General features: G+C 37.1%; 1 protein-coding gene across 2 annotated transcripts in view; it reads right to left on the reverse strand.

The window, feature by feature from the left end:
• Window positions 1-18,587, reverse strand: part of SEMA3A (semaphorin 3A) — a 165,409-nt gene that overhangs the window by 60,366 nt on the left and 86,456 nt on the right. For both annotated transcript variants that reach the window (XM_071424035.1, XM_071424036.1), the window contains 2 exons: window positions 6,995-7,088; window positions 66-185 (listed from right to left, as the gene is read on the reverse strand). In XM_071424035.1, the coding sequence (XP_071280136.1) occupies window positions 66-185; window positions 6,995-7,088 (214 nt within the window). The remainder of the gene's footprint in view (window positions 1-65; window positions 186-6,994; window positions 7,089-18,587) is intronic.

Consider the following 18,587-nt stretch of genomic DNA (forward strand, 5'->3'; position numbering starts at 1 on the left):
CAGAGCTGTGTGCTAGTCTTTAATGGCTGGATGAGTGTAACCAGAGAAATGTGCATTTTACATACCATTTAGCCACCGGGAGTCGTGCTGCTCTGTTCTGATGGGATGGTGATGCCCCAGAGTTCGGAAAATGGCAAAGTCCCTGCCCATGAAGTCTGCTGCTGTGCCAGAGTACAGTTCTCCATCTGCAGAAGGACATAATTGTAAGCAATATTCCCCAATTTTCCAGTCATGGCAAGTCAGAGAAAGCTGTCATATGTTCATATTTCACTAATAGGGATAATGAGTAAATTACAAAACAACAAGCCATATGCAACGTATTGTCATTGAAAATAGAGATTAGACCCAATTTCTCACTGCAGAGCTTAATTGTAACCTCTTGCAAATGAGCTGTATCTGCAGACTGCTGGTGTGCTTTGCAAAAATGTGTCTGAATTCTTAGGCTGGAACAGTGACAGCCAGTGCACCTACCCTGGCAGGCAGGAGTATGCAGCCTCAGAAAACCCACCTAAGTGTGAAATTGCCCTGTTTAGAACAGGAGTTTGGTTTGGAGACCTTCCAACCTACTGGGTTTATGTGACTCTGGGAACTGAAGAGTCCAGCTCAGTCACTTTTGCTTCAGAAAGTGCAAAAGGCCCTTCAATTTTTCCTATAAAAACTATGTGGTTTTTACTTTGGTTCGTTTAAGGGGCTTTTTTTGTTTTGTTTTGGGTTTTAGTTTTGGGATTTGTTGCTTTTGGTGTTTGTTTTTTTTTTTTTTTTTTTTTTTGTTATTGTTGTTGTTGTTGCCATTTTATTATGGTTTGCTTTTACTCTTTTTTTCTGAGCAGATCATCAGAAAACAGTATATTTTACAGGAAAGACAGAACATGCCTTTCTCCTTTGCCCACCTTTGTAACTGGTACTGGCGAAGGGCAACAGCTGAGGGAGAAAATAAATGAGGTCATTCCCTGCTACCTTGACCCCCATGCATTTCACAGTGAACAACTGAACTGAAAATTGACCTGTGATACTTCAGCCCATAAATGGCACACACACAGCCTAGCTGGAGATGAAACTCATCCCAGTGTGTCCCTCCTCAGCCAGCTAGAAGTGCCACAGAGGAGACAGAGGGGGTGGCGAGAGAGAGAGAGAGACAGTCTAAATTCTAAGGAGCAGGTCAAGTTAAATACCTGCCAGCTGGAAGAGGGTGTAATAATAATAATGACATTGTAACAAGAGCCACAGAAAAGAACCAGGGATCAAAGTACAACACATATCTTTCTGACATTAATTTACAGCTTGTCCATGAAATCACTCTGAATCAAAAATGCTAAAAATGCATTTTTAGGACTGTGTTCTACATCTGTATGTGAAATGAGATAACCTACCTTATCCTGTTAAAATGGAATTGAAAAGCATTATTCCTTCCAGCTACTACTTTCAAACTACCCATATTACACGGGTCCCTTGTGAAAAAGACAAGTTTGAGGATAAAATAACTTTCTTTTAGCTAAGGTAATACATTTTTCATGGTCATGATGAACTCTACCATATCCTCATTTTAAAACACCCTTTTAGGAACAAGCTTATCATTTTCATGGCAATTTTAGGTATTTCCATGGCAGGACAACCAGATCCAAGCATGCCTACTGGATATCCCTGTCATCTTTTCCCCTGAACACTGATACCATGAAATCACCAACTGAACCTAGAGTGGCTCTGTAACCATATGGTAGCTGTGAAAGTCAGGAAGAGTGAAAACATGATAGCGGAAAGGCGTGGAATTGAATGAATTCACAGCAGAGATTAGAAGCAAACAGACCAGTCATGCCCAGCAGGAGGTGTAATCAGAAGGGAAACAGAGCAGCATATCATTAATTAACGATTTACCATTCTTCTGTGTCATTTTCAACTTTTTTTGAAGGGGAGACAATCACTTAATTATAGTTATTATTATGTACAGAGTATGCAGCTGAGATTTTAAAGATCATAAAACCTTTTTGCCTGTGAAAAGGGCTTTGATGCTATGCTTAACCTTTCTTTAACCTTATCTTCATTTTCTTGTCTTTCAATCCCTAGTGAGTTCTGATAAATCAATAGAAATCAAAGAGGAAAGGAAAAACCAACAAGGGCTATTTTTCTTCTTAGTTATCAACAGATCTAAAGGTCAATCAGTCAAGAAAAAAAAATCTATATCTAATACTATATTGCTAAAATTTAACCAAATGCAATTTGAAAACTAATGAAAATTATATATTTGAAATACTTAGAATTGTAAGGTTGTTTTGACACCTCAGTTTCTAACTTGATATATAAAAACCACTGGAAATGAACATATTTTCCAGGCTGGACTCAGCTCAACCCAAGAGGACACTACAAAGCTCTTGTGGCTGATACTTTTTCTTCAATGGTGACAAGATAAAAGTTTTGCCAATAACTGGCTTCAGCATGTTTCAAATGAGGAAGGGTCTGTAGAAAACTGTCTGACCTTTCTATCATCCCTACTACAGCCCCTCCAAGTTTCAGTATACCTAAACCACTGCCTGCAGTTTGAACTGATCTGCTGTAGTCATGCAAAAAGGGGATTTTGACTTCTTCCAGACAGAAATACCAAGGAATACCATTTATTTTTGTAAGGCTTTAGATAATTTTTGCAAAATTCAGGGTGAGCCTCAAGTCATGTCCCAGATGTGCACATCCTTTGAGTTAGTGCTATGCAAAAGCTATATGAGGATTCTGCCTCCTGTCTAGATAGATGTACATTCATCTTTATTTCCCTGTGCATACTTTCTTTTGGACTGAAATTTACTCATTGCTAGTCTGGAAAATGATTCTTTAATGTCACAGATAGTCTTCACTGTGTTACTTCTACTGTTAGCAGTTTAAAAAGAAGTTTTATAAAGTTTAAGAAGAAAGTGTAAATTAATAGTTTGAAAACTGGTAAACATTTATCAAGGGGAAAGAATGAAGGAGAAAAAAAAAAGAAAAAGGAAAAATTAGTCAATTTGTATTTCAAGCCCAGCAGCACAAAGGAACCATTGTCCAGAACTAAAGGATGGCCTTCAGTTGTTTGCATTGGTAAAAAATATGTTTTGGACCAAAACCACTTATTGTAAAGGAGCAGCATGCTGACACAAAAAATGCAAACAGAGATACATATATTGACTTTACTGAATAAAGAGGCAACAATTAAAGTCCATAGTAATGCTGATTTTTGGAGGGGAGGAACCCTTTACATAAACAGCACAGAACTCTGAGTAACCCCCCAAGGTCATGAGATACAAAGATGTTGAAAACTATGCAAAGTGCATCTATTTGATAAATTGTTTCTATTCAGCTTTTAAGTAAGATTGCATTCTGAAAGAAAATAATTTGTGGAGAGTAAAAAACTGTAAACTTTATTTTCAAAGTAGTAAGGAAGTTGAATGAATGAGGAATATAGGCAAAACCAAGCCCTGAATGTCACAATTGCTCTCAATGGTAAAAGGGTTCACAAATGAAATCTATCCTTGGTTAAAAGGTTTATTCACTAAATTTAAGATTTTCAGACATAGAGGTGGTTTGACTTCACTTCTTTTGAGGTCAGTAACTAAAACTTCCTAGAAAGTACAGTCATTTTAAAATCTTGAAGCTCATATGTACTTACTAGCTAATTTCTAAGAAATAGAGTACTGAAGTTCCTAACTACTGAAATGCCACTGTCATTCAGATCACATAATTAAATATTTGGGAGCATTATGGCACCTAAACTGATTTTTAAAAATGAAAGATTAAATAATTGTTAAAATCTAAAAGGAATTGTGAATTTTAAAAGAAAAGAAAAAAAATCAGTGAGACACAGGAGCATAAAAAGCTTTGAGAATTCTGGATAACCAAAGCTTTTGAAAATCCCAAATGGTCATTTCCCTAAACAAACAGTAGGGACAATGCTGCCTCCTTCTCTGAAGGGTTTGTTTTGGTTTTTTTCCAACTGTCCCAATACAATTCCTTTTGTCTAACACATTCAGTGATATTTTCTCCTGTGATTATATTCCTTGGAAACCATGCTGCTTCTCATTTGCCTCCCGCACTGGAATACTCCTGAGTGGTGCCCAGGGATTTCTTGGTCTCTACATTTCATGCATTAGCCCACTCAAATGGAGAGTGTTTAGTTAGCAGCACATAGATGGGAATGGCTGCACAGTGTCTTACATTACTAGGAACCACTTGTATCATGTTCCCAGCTGGCATTTACTTTAGAGTAGGGTAGCAATAACCAACTTTAATGAACAACTGTTAAAAAAATAATGAAAAATGTTTGCAGGTGGATGGAACAAGGAATGTATACTGGAAAAATATTGGAACAATTTAATAATGATGAACTGTTTATTTTCATTTTGCTTTAGTGTGGCTTTTTTTTTTTTTCAAATAATATTGATTTTTTTAGGAGAGAGGGAAAACTGAAGATCCTCTTTACACTGGTAAGAGCTTGTTTCAGGTGAAATACAGAATAGGCCTCCTGGGTACTAATGCCTATTTAAGACCTGAAGTTACTTTTTTTGCAAATTAACATTCATGTTTTGCCCAAATTCCTGCATTTCACTTACCTAAAATTTAGTTTCTAGTTATGGTGGCAAAAACATTGTCCTTCCACACTTTGCAAAATATCTGTTTAGTGTTTCTGATGAAGAAGAGAGATAATGCTTCCTTCCTCTCAGTAACCATCTAAATTATTCTTCTCAGCCTTTTTTTTTACTTTCCTGATAGTTACTTTCAATTACTAATTATACCATTGCATTTTAATGAATGCTGGGGAATTCTTTTACAGAGCTGCCCTCTTAAATCTTAGATAAACCATGTTCACTAAAGAGGACAAATATTCTGTCACGTGAAGGGCCAGGAGTAGCTGAGTTACAGCTCAGCCCAGGAGAAGAGAAGCAGCAGTGTATCCATGTCCCTGTTGTGACATCTTTGTGTTTGAGAGGCTCCCCTGGCCTTCATGGCCTCACTCACTGCTTCCCTCCTGTGATTCCACGCTTTGGACAGCAGCTGGACCAAACCTCTCCATCTCCAGTCATTGCTTGGCCAGTTCATCCCCTGTTTCTCAACTGTTTTGGGGGTGGAAATCATTTTGCCTTAGGTCATCAATTTACCATAAAAACAAGGTGTTTTTTGGCAAAGAGGAGTTATTTTTAGGCAAAGAACCAGCGGTGAATTTGGCATACACCCTCTCCAATACACACTCTGCAGAAAAGGGTTGCAGTAAATGCAACATCATAACCAGTAATGCAGTGTGGCTGTGAGGCAAATATAAGGAGACAGAGAAAGAAGGCTGCTTGTGTTCAGGATGCAGGAATGCTAATTTCAGCTTCACCTTGAGTTTTGTGTGACTGAAGCAGAAATTTTTCATTGGCTTTGAATGCTCAATTTGCACCATTTTCTATTGTGTTATTACACCCAGTGGCTTTAACTGAGGCCTGATTGAAAACAAATGATCATGCTCAGTCTATTCTTTATTAGAAGAAAATATACATGGGAGTGAAAATTATAGTGACGGGAAGGGGGCTCAAGAAAGCAAAGATGTATTAAAGACATGAAATCTGAGCCAAGGGAAGTAAGATAATCATATTTGTGACGGACTGAGTGAAAAAGAAAAAAAAAAGGAATGTGAAAAGCTAGATGCTGTTGACTTTGTGCAGTTGCATACCGGTTATACCATGTAATACTGGCTTGTCATCATTCTCTTCTTTGTTGTATATTAAAGTAAATAGTAAAGCTATTCACTTGAGAGTAGCTCTGTCACAAATTCAAGTTGCTCCAGGCACCAATTTATACACTGGCCTTTTACACACACTTTTTTGTTTCTGTTTGTACAGGGTACAAGTTGGAGCAAGATGTGGATGTTTTTCCTGTTTTTCCTGTTAAAAAGCATGTGTCCCCAGGTTAGCTCATCACCTGGGATCATTATGGGCTTTTAAGATCAGGAAATGAGGCACACTTAGGACTAAATTTTTGTTGCCGTCTATTTTGAATAGCTTAATTTTTAAATGCAAAGTAAATAGAATAAGGGCAGACAGTAAGCAAGGCCCAAGGGTAACAATATGGACAAAGGTCTGAATAAACCAATGTATCTCATTATGTGTCATTTCCTGAAGACTTCTGAGAAATGAGAATCTCCAATTTTCTCAAACTATTGTTGGATTTAAAGTTGTAATAAAGTGCCAGAAAATTACATGTAAAGATGTTAAAGATAAGGTGGCTACACCTAGGCAGAGGTGTAGGGAAAGAAGAATCTGTTTCATCCTAATTTAGTCTCATAAAACATCCTTTTGCCTTTTTTTGTGAAGGTGAAGTAATAACAATGAACATATTTAATTTAATTAGATAAGTTAAATCAATTAGATAAATCAAATCAATTGCATTCATTCAATTAGATTGACACAGTCCAGTTGCTCCGTATTTACATATTCCGTGAAATGAAGTATTGCCAATTCAGAAACAATTTATTTCTTTTTGATCTGGCCAGGAATTTAACTTTATTTACTGTCAGCAGAATCTCTTTAGCTGAAACATCACCTTCGGGCCTAGACCAGGGGCTGCTCATTGATCTCCAGCGTCCATGCAAGGTAAAGTTGGGTGACAGACATTCCTTGGCAGAAAAACTGATGTAAGGAATTATTTATTCCTGCTCTCACTTAGCTCTCAGCTGTGCTTGTGTGACCACCCGTGTGGCCAGCCTGTGAACTGGGTGATTAAAATGCCTCCACCAAGACGTGAGAAGGAAAAACACTCAGCAGAGTCAAGGTACCACTGGGGTATAAGGCAGCTCTTGTGACACCTGAATTTTGGTTTACACCTCAGGACATTTGGGTCAGCTGTATTAAAAGTAAACCAGAATTGCTTTAACCTGGAAATAAATTGCATAAAACAAATGCCTATTTTAGGTCCTGCAAGGAGAAAAAAAAAAAGCAGAAAACTGGCAAATTATTAACAGTGAATGCACATCTCATTGAACTTGTTATGTGGCACCTACCTACTAAAAGTGAAGCTGTCAGCAGTTTGGGATCATAAGGGCTTTTCCCCCGCCCATTTTCAAAATGTGACTCTTCCATTCTAAAAATGTTGTCCTGTGAAATAAAAAAAAAAAAAAAAAAATTAAAAAATAAAAAAGAAGGTAAAAGCAACATTATTTCATTAAAGAAAACTAAGAATTAATTTGAACTGTGTTCAAGAAGAGTGACATGTATGTGAATCCTAGTGGAGTTTGTGGCTTCAGGGAAGTCAAATTGCACTGGGTGAGGACCTGGTAAAAGTGCCCATCTCCTAATCAGTATGTGCTGAATGCTGGTCAAAGGCAAAAATACACATAAACAGCTTGTGTCTCTTCTGTTGCACTTCACATATAATTAATTTTCATATTAATTTTCATGTGTTTTTTGAATTATTTTTGCTTTCAATGAGAATACATCTGAGTAACAGTAACTGAAGAAGCAGGAATTTGAAACTTTTATCTAAAAAAAAGATAAAATCTATTTTTTACTGACTAGTATTTTCTCAAATGCGCCACCACTGTAGATTAGTACATAACATTCTGCTTTTCCTAGCCTGAGTATATCCTCAAATTCAATTTCAATTACATCAGGAAAGGTATTATTATTATTATTATTATTATTACTACTACTACTACTACTACTACTACTACTACTACTACTACTACTACTACTACTACTTGACACCTTAAGATGACACTTTTAAAATATACAGGCTGAGGGCAAATCATAGGGGAATATAAACCAAGATTAAAAAGGGCCTCAGTCAACACCAATTCAAATGAGGTAAATAAATCCAAAGCAATGGGCTTTTCAGTACATTTAATTAATTTTAACAGGGGGACCAAGTCTGCCAATCAATTTGAATAGTAGGTTTATCTTACATTTTGCACTGAGGATAAAACCAGAAGAATAGATGCGTTGTGCACAGAAGTCTTCAATATTCACAAAAGACTTGTGAAGACCTCAGCAAAACCTGGGATTTCCATTTCCCACTTGCACTGTGGTTAATTTGCAGACACCTAATTAAGTCAAGGAGCCCCAAAGAGAAGAGATCAACCTCCACCTTGGAAGCAGCATCCTCCCTGGCTCCCTGCCTTCCCTGTATTGATCATCCATACTGAACCCAGGCATAGGCCAGGCTAGTGACCAAACACACTTCCAAACTGTGTTATTTCAAATCCATGATTCTGTAAAGCCACAGGCTACAGATTTTATTACAGGCTTGTTCAATTACATCACACAAGCATGTATCTGTGTGTATTTATTACGTATTTTCAAAAGAACGTGAGATGGATTTCACACTTCCTTCCACTCACTGAAGAAAAAGATGAAGGGAGAATGAACTGTTAGGGGGATAGCCATCTATGGCTTACTGCACTGTAAGATAAAAAAGGTTGGACACAGCTGAGTGAAGTTTGTTCCCAGAAAATCTCCCAAGGCACGTTCTTGTACATGTAGCCTGCCTGATTATGTTTATACAGTCATCCTGTATCTGTAATATCTGACACAATATTAACATTTCTCTCTCTCCTGTTGTCTTTCTTTCTGGTTCTTAATAATCCAGACACATTCCTTCCTTCTCTCCAGTCTTCTGGCTTTGCTCCTTCTAACCAGAGATGAATAAATAATCAAACAGAAAAGCATTTCTGGAATTCTACTGTAGGGTCCATATCTAGATTTTGCACAATAAATAAAAGTAGTAAATTGATGAGAATGCTAAACCTCAACTGCAATAATAGAAGATGGCACTAATGCTACAAGCTATTATTGAAAAATGTTATTATCAATCTACATTTTCTTGGCATTTCTCCTTAGTAGATGGTAATTGCTCAACCTGAATACCAATTAATATCTGATAAGGCTACAGAGTCAGTGGCATGACAGTTAAAGCAGAATATATTCCCAAAATAATCACATGTGTCATTATAAGACAAATAGGAAACAGATGTGGAAAGTGATTTGGTGTAGGAAGGATCTGATTTTTGACTGTATTCTTCTGGTTTATGTCACTGTAACTCTACTGATATTGGTGTGCAGAAGGCAAGAACAAGTGGAGACCCAGGTCAACCTAAATCAGAGATGATCTACCCTTCTCTTAGTGTTTGTGGAATAAAACATTTGAAATAAGAGGCCTGAAAGGGAAATCCCACAGTGTTTTCACATTTCAGTTAAAAAGCAATGAGCAGACATGTACTGTAAGTTTCCAAATTTATGGGTGAGTAATAATGACAATAAATACATCGCTGTTAAGTGCCAAATAAATGTATTATGGTTAGTCTGAGACCCCAGGCAGGTCTGAAAACATGCTGTAGGAAGTCTGTAGGAAGTGTCACAAACAGGGCAACTTGCCCTAACAGCATTTTGGGTGCTGAAATCAATCCACCTCTATCTACAAACCAACAGAACATACAGGCAACAGAGGAATAAACTCTTTTCTACACGCCACCTGCCATTTTAAAAGCCTAGGAAGCAATATGACTTGTGATAGCTATTTGATCACACTAGTCACTTGTCTGATTTGTGATAGGTACTTGATCACACTGGTCACATTTCCACCCAAATTTCATCAGTCTGCCTGGAGATGGCAAAGAACAAGGCTCTGCTCAGAGATTTAGGGGGTCTTTGGACTATGTGAGTGTGGCCCTCTTTTATACAGTACAGACAAGAGCTGTCAGATGGAATGAATGCACACTGATTTCAGAAGAATTCTGATCAGTTAGTAATTTTGCTGCTTCTTGGGTTTTGCAGTTAATTGAATACAAAGAATGGTACTGCAGTGAGTCAGCAAATGCCTGAGCCATAGACAGCAAAACCCCCTCTGTATTAAACAAATGCTCAATGCTGCAAAGTTTTATGAGGGCTATTACAGAATGAAGGACAGGAATTCATGACAAAGCAAGATTGCCAGGTGGGAGAAAAAGTTTTAAGAAATGCAAAAAGAAGAAAGAAAAGAAAATTCAAAGAAAGGCCTTTGTAACTCAGCAATTAGCCCAATTTATTGTCTAGACCCTTTCATTAGTTGCATTGGCATCCCAAAAGGATATCGCAATGTCCTTCAAACCTCTTTTACAGATCCTTGTAGTTAAAACTTTGCTGTGGCATGTTTTATGGGTTATTAAACACTAAGTTTATATCTCATTGATGCTTCTTTAAAATACATAGTAAAACCACCGAAAATGAGATTGTTTAGGTCTTGAAATTCCACAAACCCATAAAGACAGCAACTGACTGCTGGCTCATGAGATGACATGAATTGTTTCACCTAGTAAATGCCTTGCATGGAAGGAGATAATGCTTCTGGCTCCTTAAAACATATGTTTTCCTGTAGCAGACAGTATGATAGATGGCAAGATTTAACCAAAAAGAGCTACAGTTCAGTCCTGGAAGTGAAGGAAAAAATTGTTGTGATTCCCAATGATCTGCCACTTCCAGGCTCCAGAGACTCACTTCCAAACAGCTGAAATACTGAAACAATATGTCAGATCATGACACTGAGTGGTGACAAGACCTTGCCTCTGACTAGACATTTCACATCTTGTTATTGAATAGCTTCAGTCAGCCAGCAAGCAAATAACACATTATATATATATATATATATATATATATATATGCTCTATATATATATGGTTATGTATATATATGCTATATATATATATATATATATATATGGTTATGTATATATATGCTATATATACATAAGCATAACAAATCTACACCTTTTTATACACACACACACACACATATATATATATTAAAAAAATTATATATATATATATATATATATATTATATTTATACCTAGCATGATAACCTCTTAAACTTTTTCTTTGTATGTCTGCCTGTACCTAGCCCATCCAGTACTGTCTGGAAAACTTAAATTAGCTGTTATTGGTAAATATAGATTTTATTTTCCAGTTTAGTACTACTGCCATGGAGGTGAACATGTGGCCAGTGAGGAAGCACTAACCTACCATCCAAAGTCTGGACAGCACTGACTGTTGAATTTCAGGGGGATTTTTTTCCTGTAACTTTTCTGACAATTATTACAGAAATCAGCCCAGAACTGCAGAGCCTAATGCAGAAAAACCACTGCTGGTCAATAATGAATAGACACAGGGAAAGTAAATGATCTGAAGAGACTTTGTTGATGGACTGTGTACAGCTACTATGGAGTCAGTACTGGTGTAAATTATTAGGCATGGAATGACAGCAGTGAAGCTCCCCAGCCATCCTAGTGCAATGGAATGAACTCATATCCTTACTCTTGCAACCCCCAAACCATAAATAGAAAGGAGCACATCTCCAGGGTATCTTTCAGGGGCTAACTGATTTCTACAAGAAGCTGCTGAATAAAGAATGGTCCAGAAACATGCAATGTGCCAAGAGCCTATCACAATCTTTAATTAAAAAGATAGAGTTGGTCATAGCTGTGATAATTTTTGATTTTGACATCCCCCTTGCTATTTACACAGACTCTGTTGTGCTATGATGAAGTATTTTATAAAACAAACTGATCAAGACAAAAAAGGACAAACCCCAAAAGTAACACCCCTGACCCAAAACCCCAGAAAAAAATAGCTCCAAATGATTTCCAGAGTGCCTGGAGCACAACAATGCATCCATTGTGCAATGAAGGACTTTAAAGCCAGTGGCAATGTCTCTTAACTGAGTAAGAAGTTGCTGGCATGGAAATATTTTGTTCTCTGCATTGTTCAGTATTGGAAAGTTCAAAAGGCAAAGCTCCACTTCCCGCTCAAGGGAAAAACTTTCAGACTTGTTAAGGTTTGGATTTCTCCTCTCTACACAGAGGATTAGTTGAGGTGGCTGAATTTGCTGCCCTGGTCACAGCAGAAGGCTACAGGTCCCTCTGAAGGAGGAGTCAGAGCAGCTCAGAACTGCAGCTCCCAAGGGTGAGATCTCATCACTGACCACAGAGGAACCTTCATATGAAGTTAGGTCTGAGCTAAGAATGTTTCTGAAATGAACACTGCAGAGGCAGCTGATTAGAGACATCTTAGAGACTTTTACAAAACAGAAATTTGATGATTTTGCTCTTTGGGTTTTTTTTTGCCCCTTTTTTTTCTTTTTTTCTCCTGCCTTCCAAAATATTAATACCAGTGATTTTTTGATTCACCTCTTGCCCATACAACTTTCTGTGCACACATTAAATAACTATATCTAGGCTATTTCAGAGGGCCTTTTGAGCAAATTTCACTCTGTGAGAATTGATTTATTTATGAATTATGTTACTTTTCAAGAATAATTTTAAGTGAAACAACTGTGCAGGATATGGCTATGTTGTTATTGTTATTATATTTCCTACTTCACACTTAATCTATTGAGTCATGAAAACTGTTAAATATGAGGACTTTGGTTTCAGGTTTGGGAATCATGCTGTTACAGAACTTTTAATGAGAAACTTTTATTAAATTTATCCCCATGGAATGCTTTATTTTTAAAAAAGTTCAAGTGCAAATAAATATAATGTGAGAAATTATGCAAAAAATAAAAATATTAAAACAAATGTAAATGTTGAGGCAAGTGGTAACCATTAGGGAAATAGGTGAAAAGTGATTGAAATAATAATGCAATTGCTTTAAATCATTAATTATTAGAAGAAAAAAAAGAAAAAAGAAAAAAAAAACAAAAAGAAGTGCACACAGTGGGCTTCTGACTTTTAGTTTTAAGGCTCCATGTGCTATAGGGTTTTACCTGCAACATCTGGAGGACACTGGGCTCTGCAACACCTTTATTACATTTTGTTTTTCCAACCTGAGGCTTAATGGATTTGAATTATGAAAATCAGCTTTAAAATCCTATGGGAAATCACTCTCAGTGACAGATCTTTAGGGAAATGGTGTTCCCAAAGAAAAGACTCCAGCTTCTGTAGGACCTGGAACTGAAACTTCCTGGGATGGCTGTACTGTACTGTGCTAAAGGGCACAGAGAAGGAACTTTGTTGAGGAGTATTCACCTGCAAAACTGATCATGAGCTATGAAGATCTGCCCAGCTCTCCGTGCCTCCCACAGGCAGTTTGCTCAGTTCCCTGATCATTCCAAGACCTCTCAAAGTCCCTGCATTAATCTGTGTCCTCTTCTTCAGACTCAAGAGATATTCTTTGATCTATACTTGTAGATATTCACTGTCATTTTGGTGCCTGAAAATCTTACTTTTGAAATTAAAACAAAAGAGCTGTTGTGATGATGACCAGCTCCATGCTTCATTTCTGTAGGTTAATGAAAGAAAAACAGGTTTCTGTTTCTTCTTTTATCCCTATACATCACTTCTACTGGAAAGTTTTCCTAGCATCTTCAGAAGATGCCTTAAAATGCCTATTGCTTTTTAAGCCTTAGATGCTTAAAATTGTCCATTGACAATTCTGGGAAGAACAAGTTTTGAAAACCTGACTCGCTAGACTGAATTTGGACAACTCACCCTCTCAATAAGTGTCTTTCAGTCAATTATCAAACTCCCCACACTACTCTGCTTTCTTCTGAAATTAAATCTATCAATATTTATTAATTTACCATACACCTTTCCAAAAAGGGGAATGTTTTCTTTCTATCTATCTATCTATCTATCTATCTATCTCTCTATTAATCACCTATCCATCTATCTATCTAATTATAATCCAATGAATTTAATGAAAGGGAAAACAGCCAACTGGGCTGTTGAGGAACAGCTGGTTCAATCTATTCATTATTCCTAGCTCATGATCAGTAAGTGCTTCTGCTTCCGATTGGGAGAGAAACCAAGTGTCAATGTCAAATGGTGAAGACTTGTTCACACCTGAGCATACCAGTCTGCATACTAATATTGGTATTTATATGAATAATAGCCATTTTCAAATCACTGTGCAACATATGTAAATAAAAGGGAGGGCAGGCACAGTCAAACCGAGCAGCTGTTCAGAGAAGATACGTATGTTTGTGAACTTGCTTTTGCAATATTTCACAAACTAAATTCACCAGATTTACCTGACTTTCATGCAACTGCTTTTTGGGTTTGGTTTTGTCTTTCCCTGATGATGTCATTTATCTATTTGCACCAATTTTAAATTTCTGCCTATTTTGGATAATGTGTTCTAATTCTACAGCAAATAAATGGGCAGAGATGAGTTTCATTGTAGTGTCATTACACTATGTATTGCTTTAGAAATTCCTGCAAGTATAGAGTGATTAGAAAAAAGAAAACAACTCAAAACAAACCAAACACACAGTTAACATGAATGAGATGTTAACCTTGACTGATTAGTAAAGACACCAAAAATGTCATCCCAGTGGCATACCAGACACTAGATACCATCAAGGATATTGAATAATTCTCAGAGGACACTGAGAATTAAAATGCCTTTGTATTGCAACTTTCTGGGTTGTCAAGTGTAATACATCACCTAAGATGACTGTCTGGCTCATATAGGATGACCTCTGGAAATATAACCACCATACAATGACTGTCTGTTCTAGTCAAGTTGTTAAGTGGTCTGCATATGTAAGAAATAAGATATACAAACCTAAAACCAGTACACGTAATTGAACTACATAACCTAAAAGTATCCATTCTTTAAGTGAGCTTATTCTTACCCCTAGCATATTTTCCATTAGAAACATTTGGAACAGATTCTAATTGCTTTAGCAGATTCTACTATTATGTTAAATAAATTATTGGGCCATACTCTATTACATGATTGTACAAGTTTTCTATGGTTATTTTTAGCATTCAAGACCACTTCTTTCCTCCTTTGTCTTCTGGATTTCCTGTATGTTATTAGACTGTGGTGAGGTCAGGTATCAGAGGAAATAACAGCAGTGCTGACTCCTAGACCCAATGTTTTATGAATTACTGAGCATCAGTGATGTAATGGCAATAAATCTAACCCAGCCTCAGTCTTGTGTCCTGTTGTAAATAAATGAAGTTAGCAAAGGTGTTATTTTATTCAAGAGCCTTCCTGATGAGAACAAAAATGTTTCCCCCAGGGGATTGTTTGTAAAATTGCTTCTGTAATTAGGGTGCTGTTTAACAAGAGAAGGTTCTTTAGTTTTCCTGGGGAACTTTCAGGTCTGAGTCAAGGATATCTTATTTACAACACAAAACCAACTGCAAATTAGGGAAGCAACATACAGAAAGGACTTAGTCAAGTGGTGTTAACATATAAGCATATGGCCAAGATTTTCTTATTTCCCAAGTGATTTTGCACACTCACAAGTTGGGCACCCAATTTAAAACTTGCTCAAGGGCTCTGATTTTCAGCAAATACTTTCTTGGGCAATTTAAAATTCTGATACTTGGAGCTGTTAGTCACTCCTGAAAATGAAGGCATATGTCTGCACTGCTTTTTATCCTATCTGCCTTTTAATTCCCAGGAAGAAGTCTCTAATATGAACACATGACCTAAATTAAAGGCTTCAAAACTCTGACTGTAAATGAGTGACAGAATAAGGAATAAGGCTAGAAGAATACAATTAATTCTTTCTCCCTAAAATAAGACCTTATGAGCATACTTTCAGAGAACTTGTGCCAGTAACAAAGGGGCAGAAAAGTACATCACAGCAACCACTGCAACAACTATTAAGCTTTGTTTTTGTCTCTAATATACTGCAATTGATTTGCAGCATTTCATGCAGAGGTGCCTATGAAGTGCCAGAACTAGACCAGTGTTTGACACATATTCAGATTTTTTAAAAGACATAAACAAAGTCTGAAATACAGAAGCTGAAATTCTGACCCTTTGGGCAATTTTGCTTTTCCTGAGGCAAAGCTTAGATCTGAAATCTCTGCAATAAGCACTTCTCTTTCCTCTTTGTTCCCTCCACGTGCTTTCAGTGTTACAGCACCCAGACTTTCTGCAGCCTCATTTCATTTTTCTTCATTAGCAAGTAATAATATCGTCAAATTTTAATAACTGGTATTGCATTAGAGAACAATGCATTTGAAAAGGTAACTTCTATTGTGCACATGGAGACATAACTAACAGTAGACATAATTATAACCTCTCTCTGTGACAAGTTGCAATTATTCCTCATGGCTCTGTGTCTAAGAGCAATGCATTTCTCATACTGGTTGAGGGGGGTTTATTAAAAAAGTGAAGAATGTTTGATATTCTTTTCCCAGTGCAACAAAAACTTCACTGACACAGTAACAGATGGATTTAAGTGGTTTTGATTCAGGGTGACTGAAAAAAGTACATTAAAATTCACTTCTTTATTCACTATCTTTCCTGCTTTTCTAGCACCCAGAAGTCCCCAGAAGGGGAGAGAGTCAGTGACACTGGCAAGAATATTTGAAACACTCGCCTGGTATGTCTATGTATGTATGTTCATAAATAGGACTGCACTGTGTCAGCAGGGCTAATCAGCATCCAACCAGGAAAACCAATTACTGGTATTTGTATTTTTGAAGAAGAAATGCAGCCTTTCATTTAACAGAACTTTGGCTCCAAATCCTGCCAATTATATAGTATGGTGTTGTGTAGTACAGCATAGTTTAGTATGGTTTAACACAGCATAATACAGATTGATTTTGTTGGTTAAAACAAACTGACAAACATTCACTGACATGAACTGGGGTTTTTTTGGGCTGGTTGCTTTTTTGGTTTTTTCCTGACAAAGAAAGCTGGCACTCTGATTACTTCATTTTTCACCCCCTCCCCACCATATCCCAGACACGGTGAGGAGTGGTCATGGTCATGAACTGAGTTATGCAGGACCTGTGCTCTGCACGGGGTTAAGCACCACAGCACTAAACACCACGGACTGGTGCCATCCCAGATGGGCTGTGGTCCCCATGGGTATCTTCTCTGACCCTGTTCTCAGAGCTTCAGCATGGAGAAGTCACAGCAAGATTCCCTTCCAGTTAGTGAACACCAGAGGACTCTTTCTCATATCCCTTGCCATGTGTACATGTTAACTCGAGGTCATGGAAAATCCTTCCAAATTAGTATGAATTAAAACAGTTGTTCTCCATCAATTTAAAAGGTTTGAACTGATGAATATATGATTCCTAAACCTGCATATGTACCACCACCCTTCTGCTTTTTGTCATCATTAACGTAATGGCAATAAATACTGAGAAAAATCATATGTGTTCTTAATCCCTATAAATTATTTGTTCTACAATGCAAGTTCAATTTGCATTTATTTAGATAAATGGTAAATGTTTAACTGCATTTAGCTCTTCATCCTTGAAATGTGTAATTACACACAAACACATATATCCACAAACAAAAATAATAAGACCTGAAATATTAATCGTCTCACCTGCTGTGCCAAATTACCCTTTTAATTTGCTATTCATGAGCAAAGGCACCTTTAGACAATGATCTGGGTTCTCTCCTCAGCAATGCTTGTGCAACCCCAGTGAAAGACAACAGAATTAAAGAACAAATTCAGCTTTGGAGTTTGGAGATTATCAAGAAGAACAACTATCAGAATGATCCATATGTTTTCTGCATATCCACAACATAGGTATAATTTTGAATGATTGGGTTGCTTCTTGTCTTAGTTTTACAACAAGACTTTCCTTGCTTTAACTTAGCCTTGGATCTGGAAATTTTGAACCCAATTGGTAGGTAAAAAACACATGCCTTGGTATTTATTAAATAAAGTCTTCTCAGACCATCTGCAAGATAATGCTGCTCAGTTTTCTATCACCTTGGATGTAAACATTTAAACATTTCAACAGGAGAAGGTGTTTGTGCTGCTTGAGGCCCCTTCTGAACTCTGCTGAGCTTATCTTCTCTTTAGAGACAAAACTTTGTTTACCTCAGATTTGAACACTGATTACAGGCCCCTGAGAAATAGGAGACAGTTTTCGAAACTTTGTCAACCATAAATGGTTCCTGAAGTGGAAGTCCCTTGAAGGGGAAGAAGATATGGTCTTGTAGGAAAAGTGACCAAAAAACTGGAAGGTGCTGGAGATCCCTTGTAAGACAATCTCACAAGGCCAAAAAGGCTCACTGGGGTCACACTGTTCATTTAGAGATGCACAGAAAACATGTGGGAATGAAGTGCATCTTTCCCCTTTCCCCTCCTTTTGTATGAAGGCATTAAAATTAACACAAATAGAATTTGAAATATAATAGCCCAGCTGTCTTCCTGTTTCAGGAGGTGTTAGCGGTAGCAGAGAAGTTAAATCACAAGATTGGCATTTTATTCTCATATCAATAACCAAGCATCTTCTTCCCCAAAAGCCATTTAGTCCAGGGCACTGTCTTCTCATGTTTCAGTGTTTCTATTCAGCTAAAATAGACCAGAACAACTTGTGCACTTTATGCAAAGCTGTGTTCATGGTTTCCTTCTGTATCTTTTCACAGAAAGCAATTCTAGAAACACTAGTGCAGTACATATTTAATAGATCAAAATTTAATAGATCAAGGCCTAAAGTCATGTTATTTTTTTTTTCTTTTTTCATGAATTATGTCAATGCCCGGTAACAGTCAGAAAAAGCAAATTTCTTGTACAGAATTTTCAGGAATGAAATAAAGAACAAAACCAACAGTGTCTTTATGCCTCTTTAAAAGCATGGCACTCCTGCCTTTTCAATACTGCATGAAGTTACAGTCCTCTAACTCAGAAA

This window comes from Agelaius tricolor, unplaced genomic scaffold (genome assembly GCF_023055355.1).
Source record: "Agelaius tricolor isolate 1412-34295 unplaced genomic scaffold, bAgeTri1.0.p SCAF_3, whole genome shotgun sequence".
Taxonomy (NCBI): Eukaryota; Metazoa; Chordata; class Aves; order Passeriformes; family Icteridae; genus Agelaius; species Agelaius tricolor.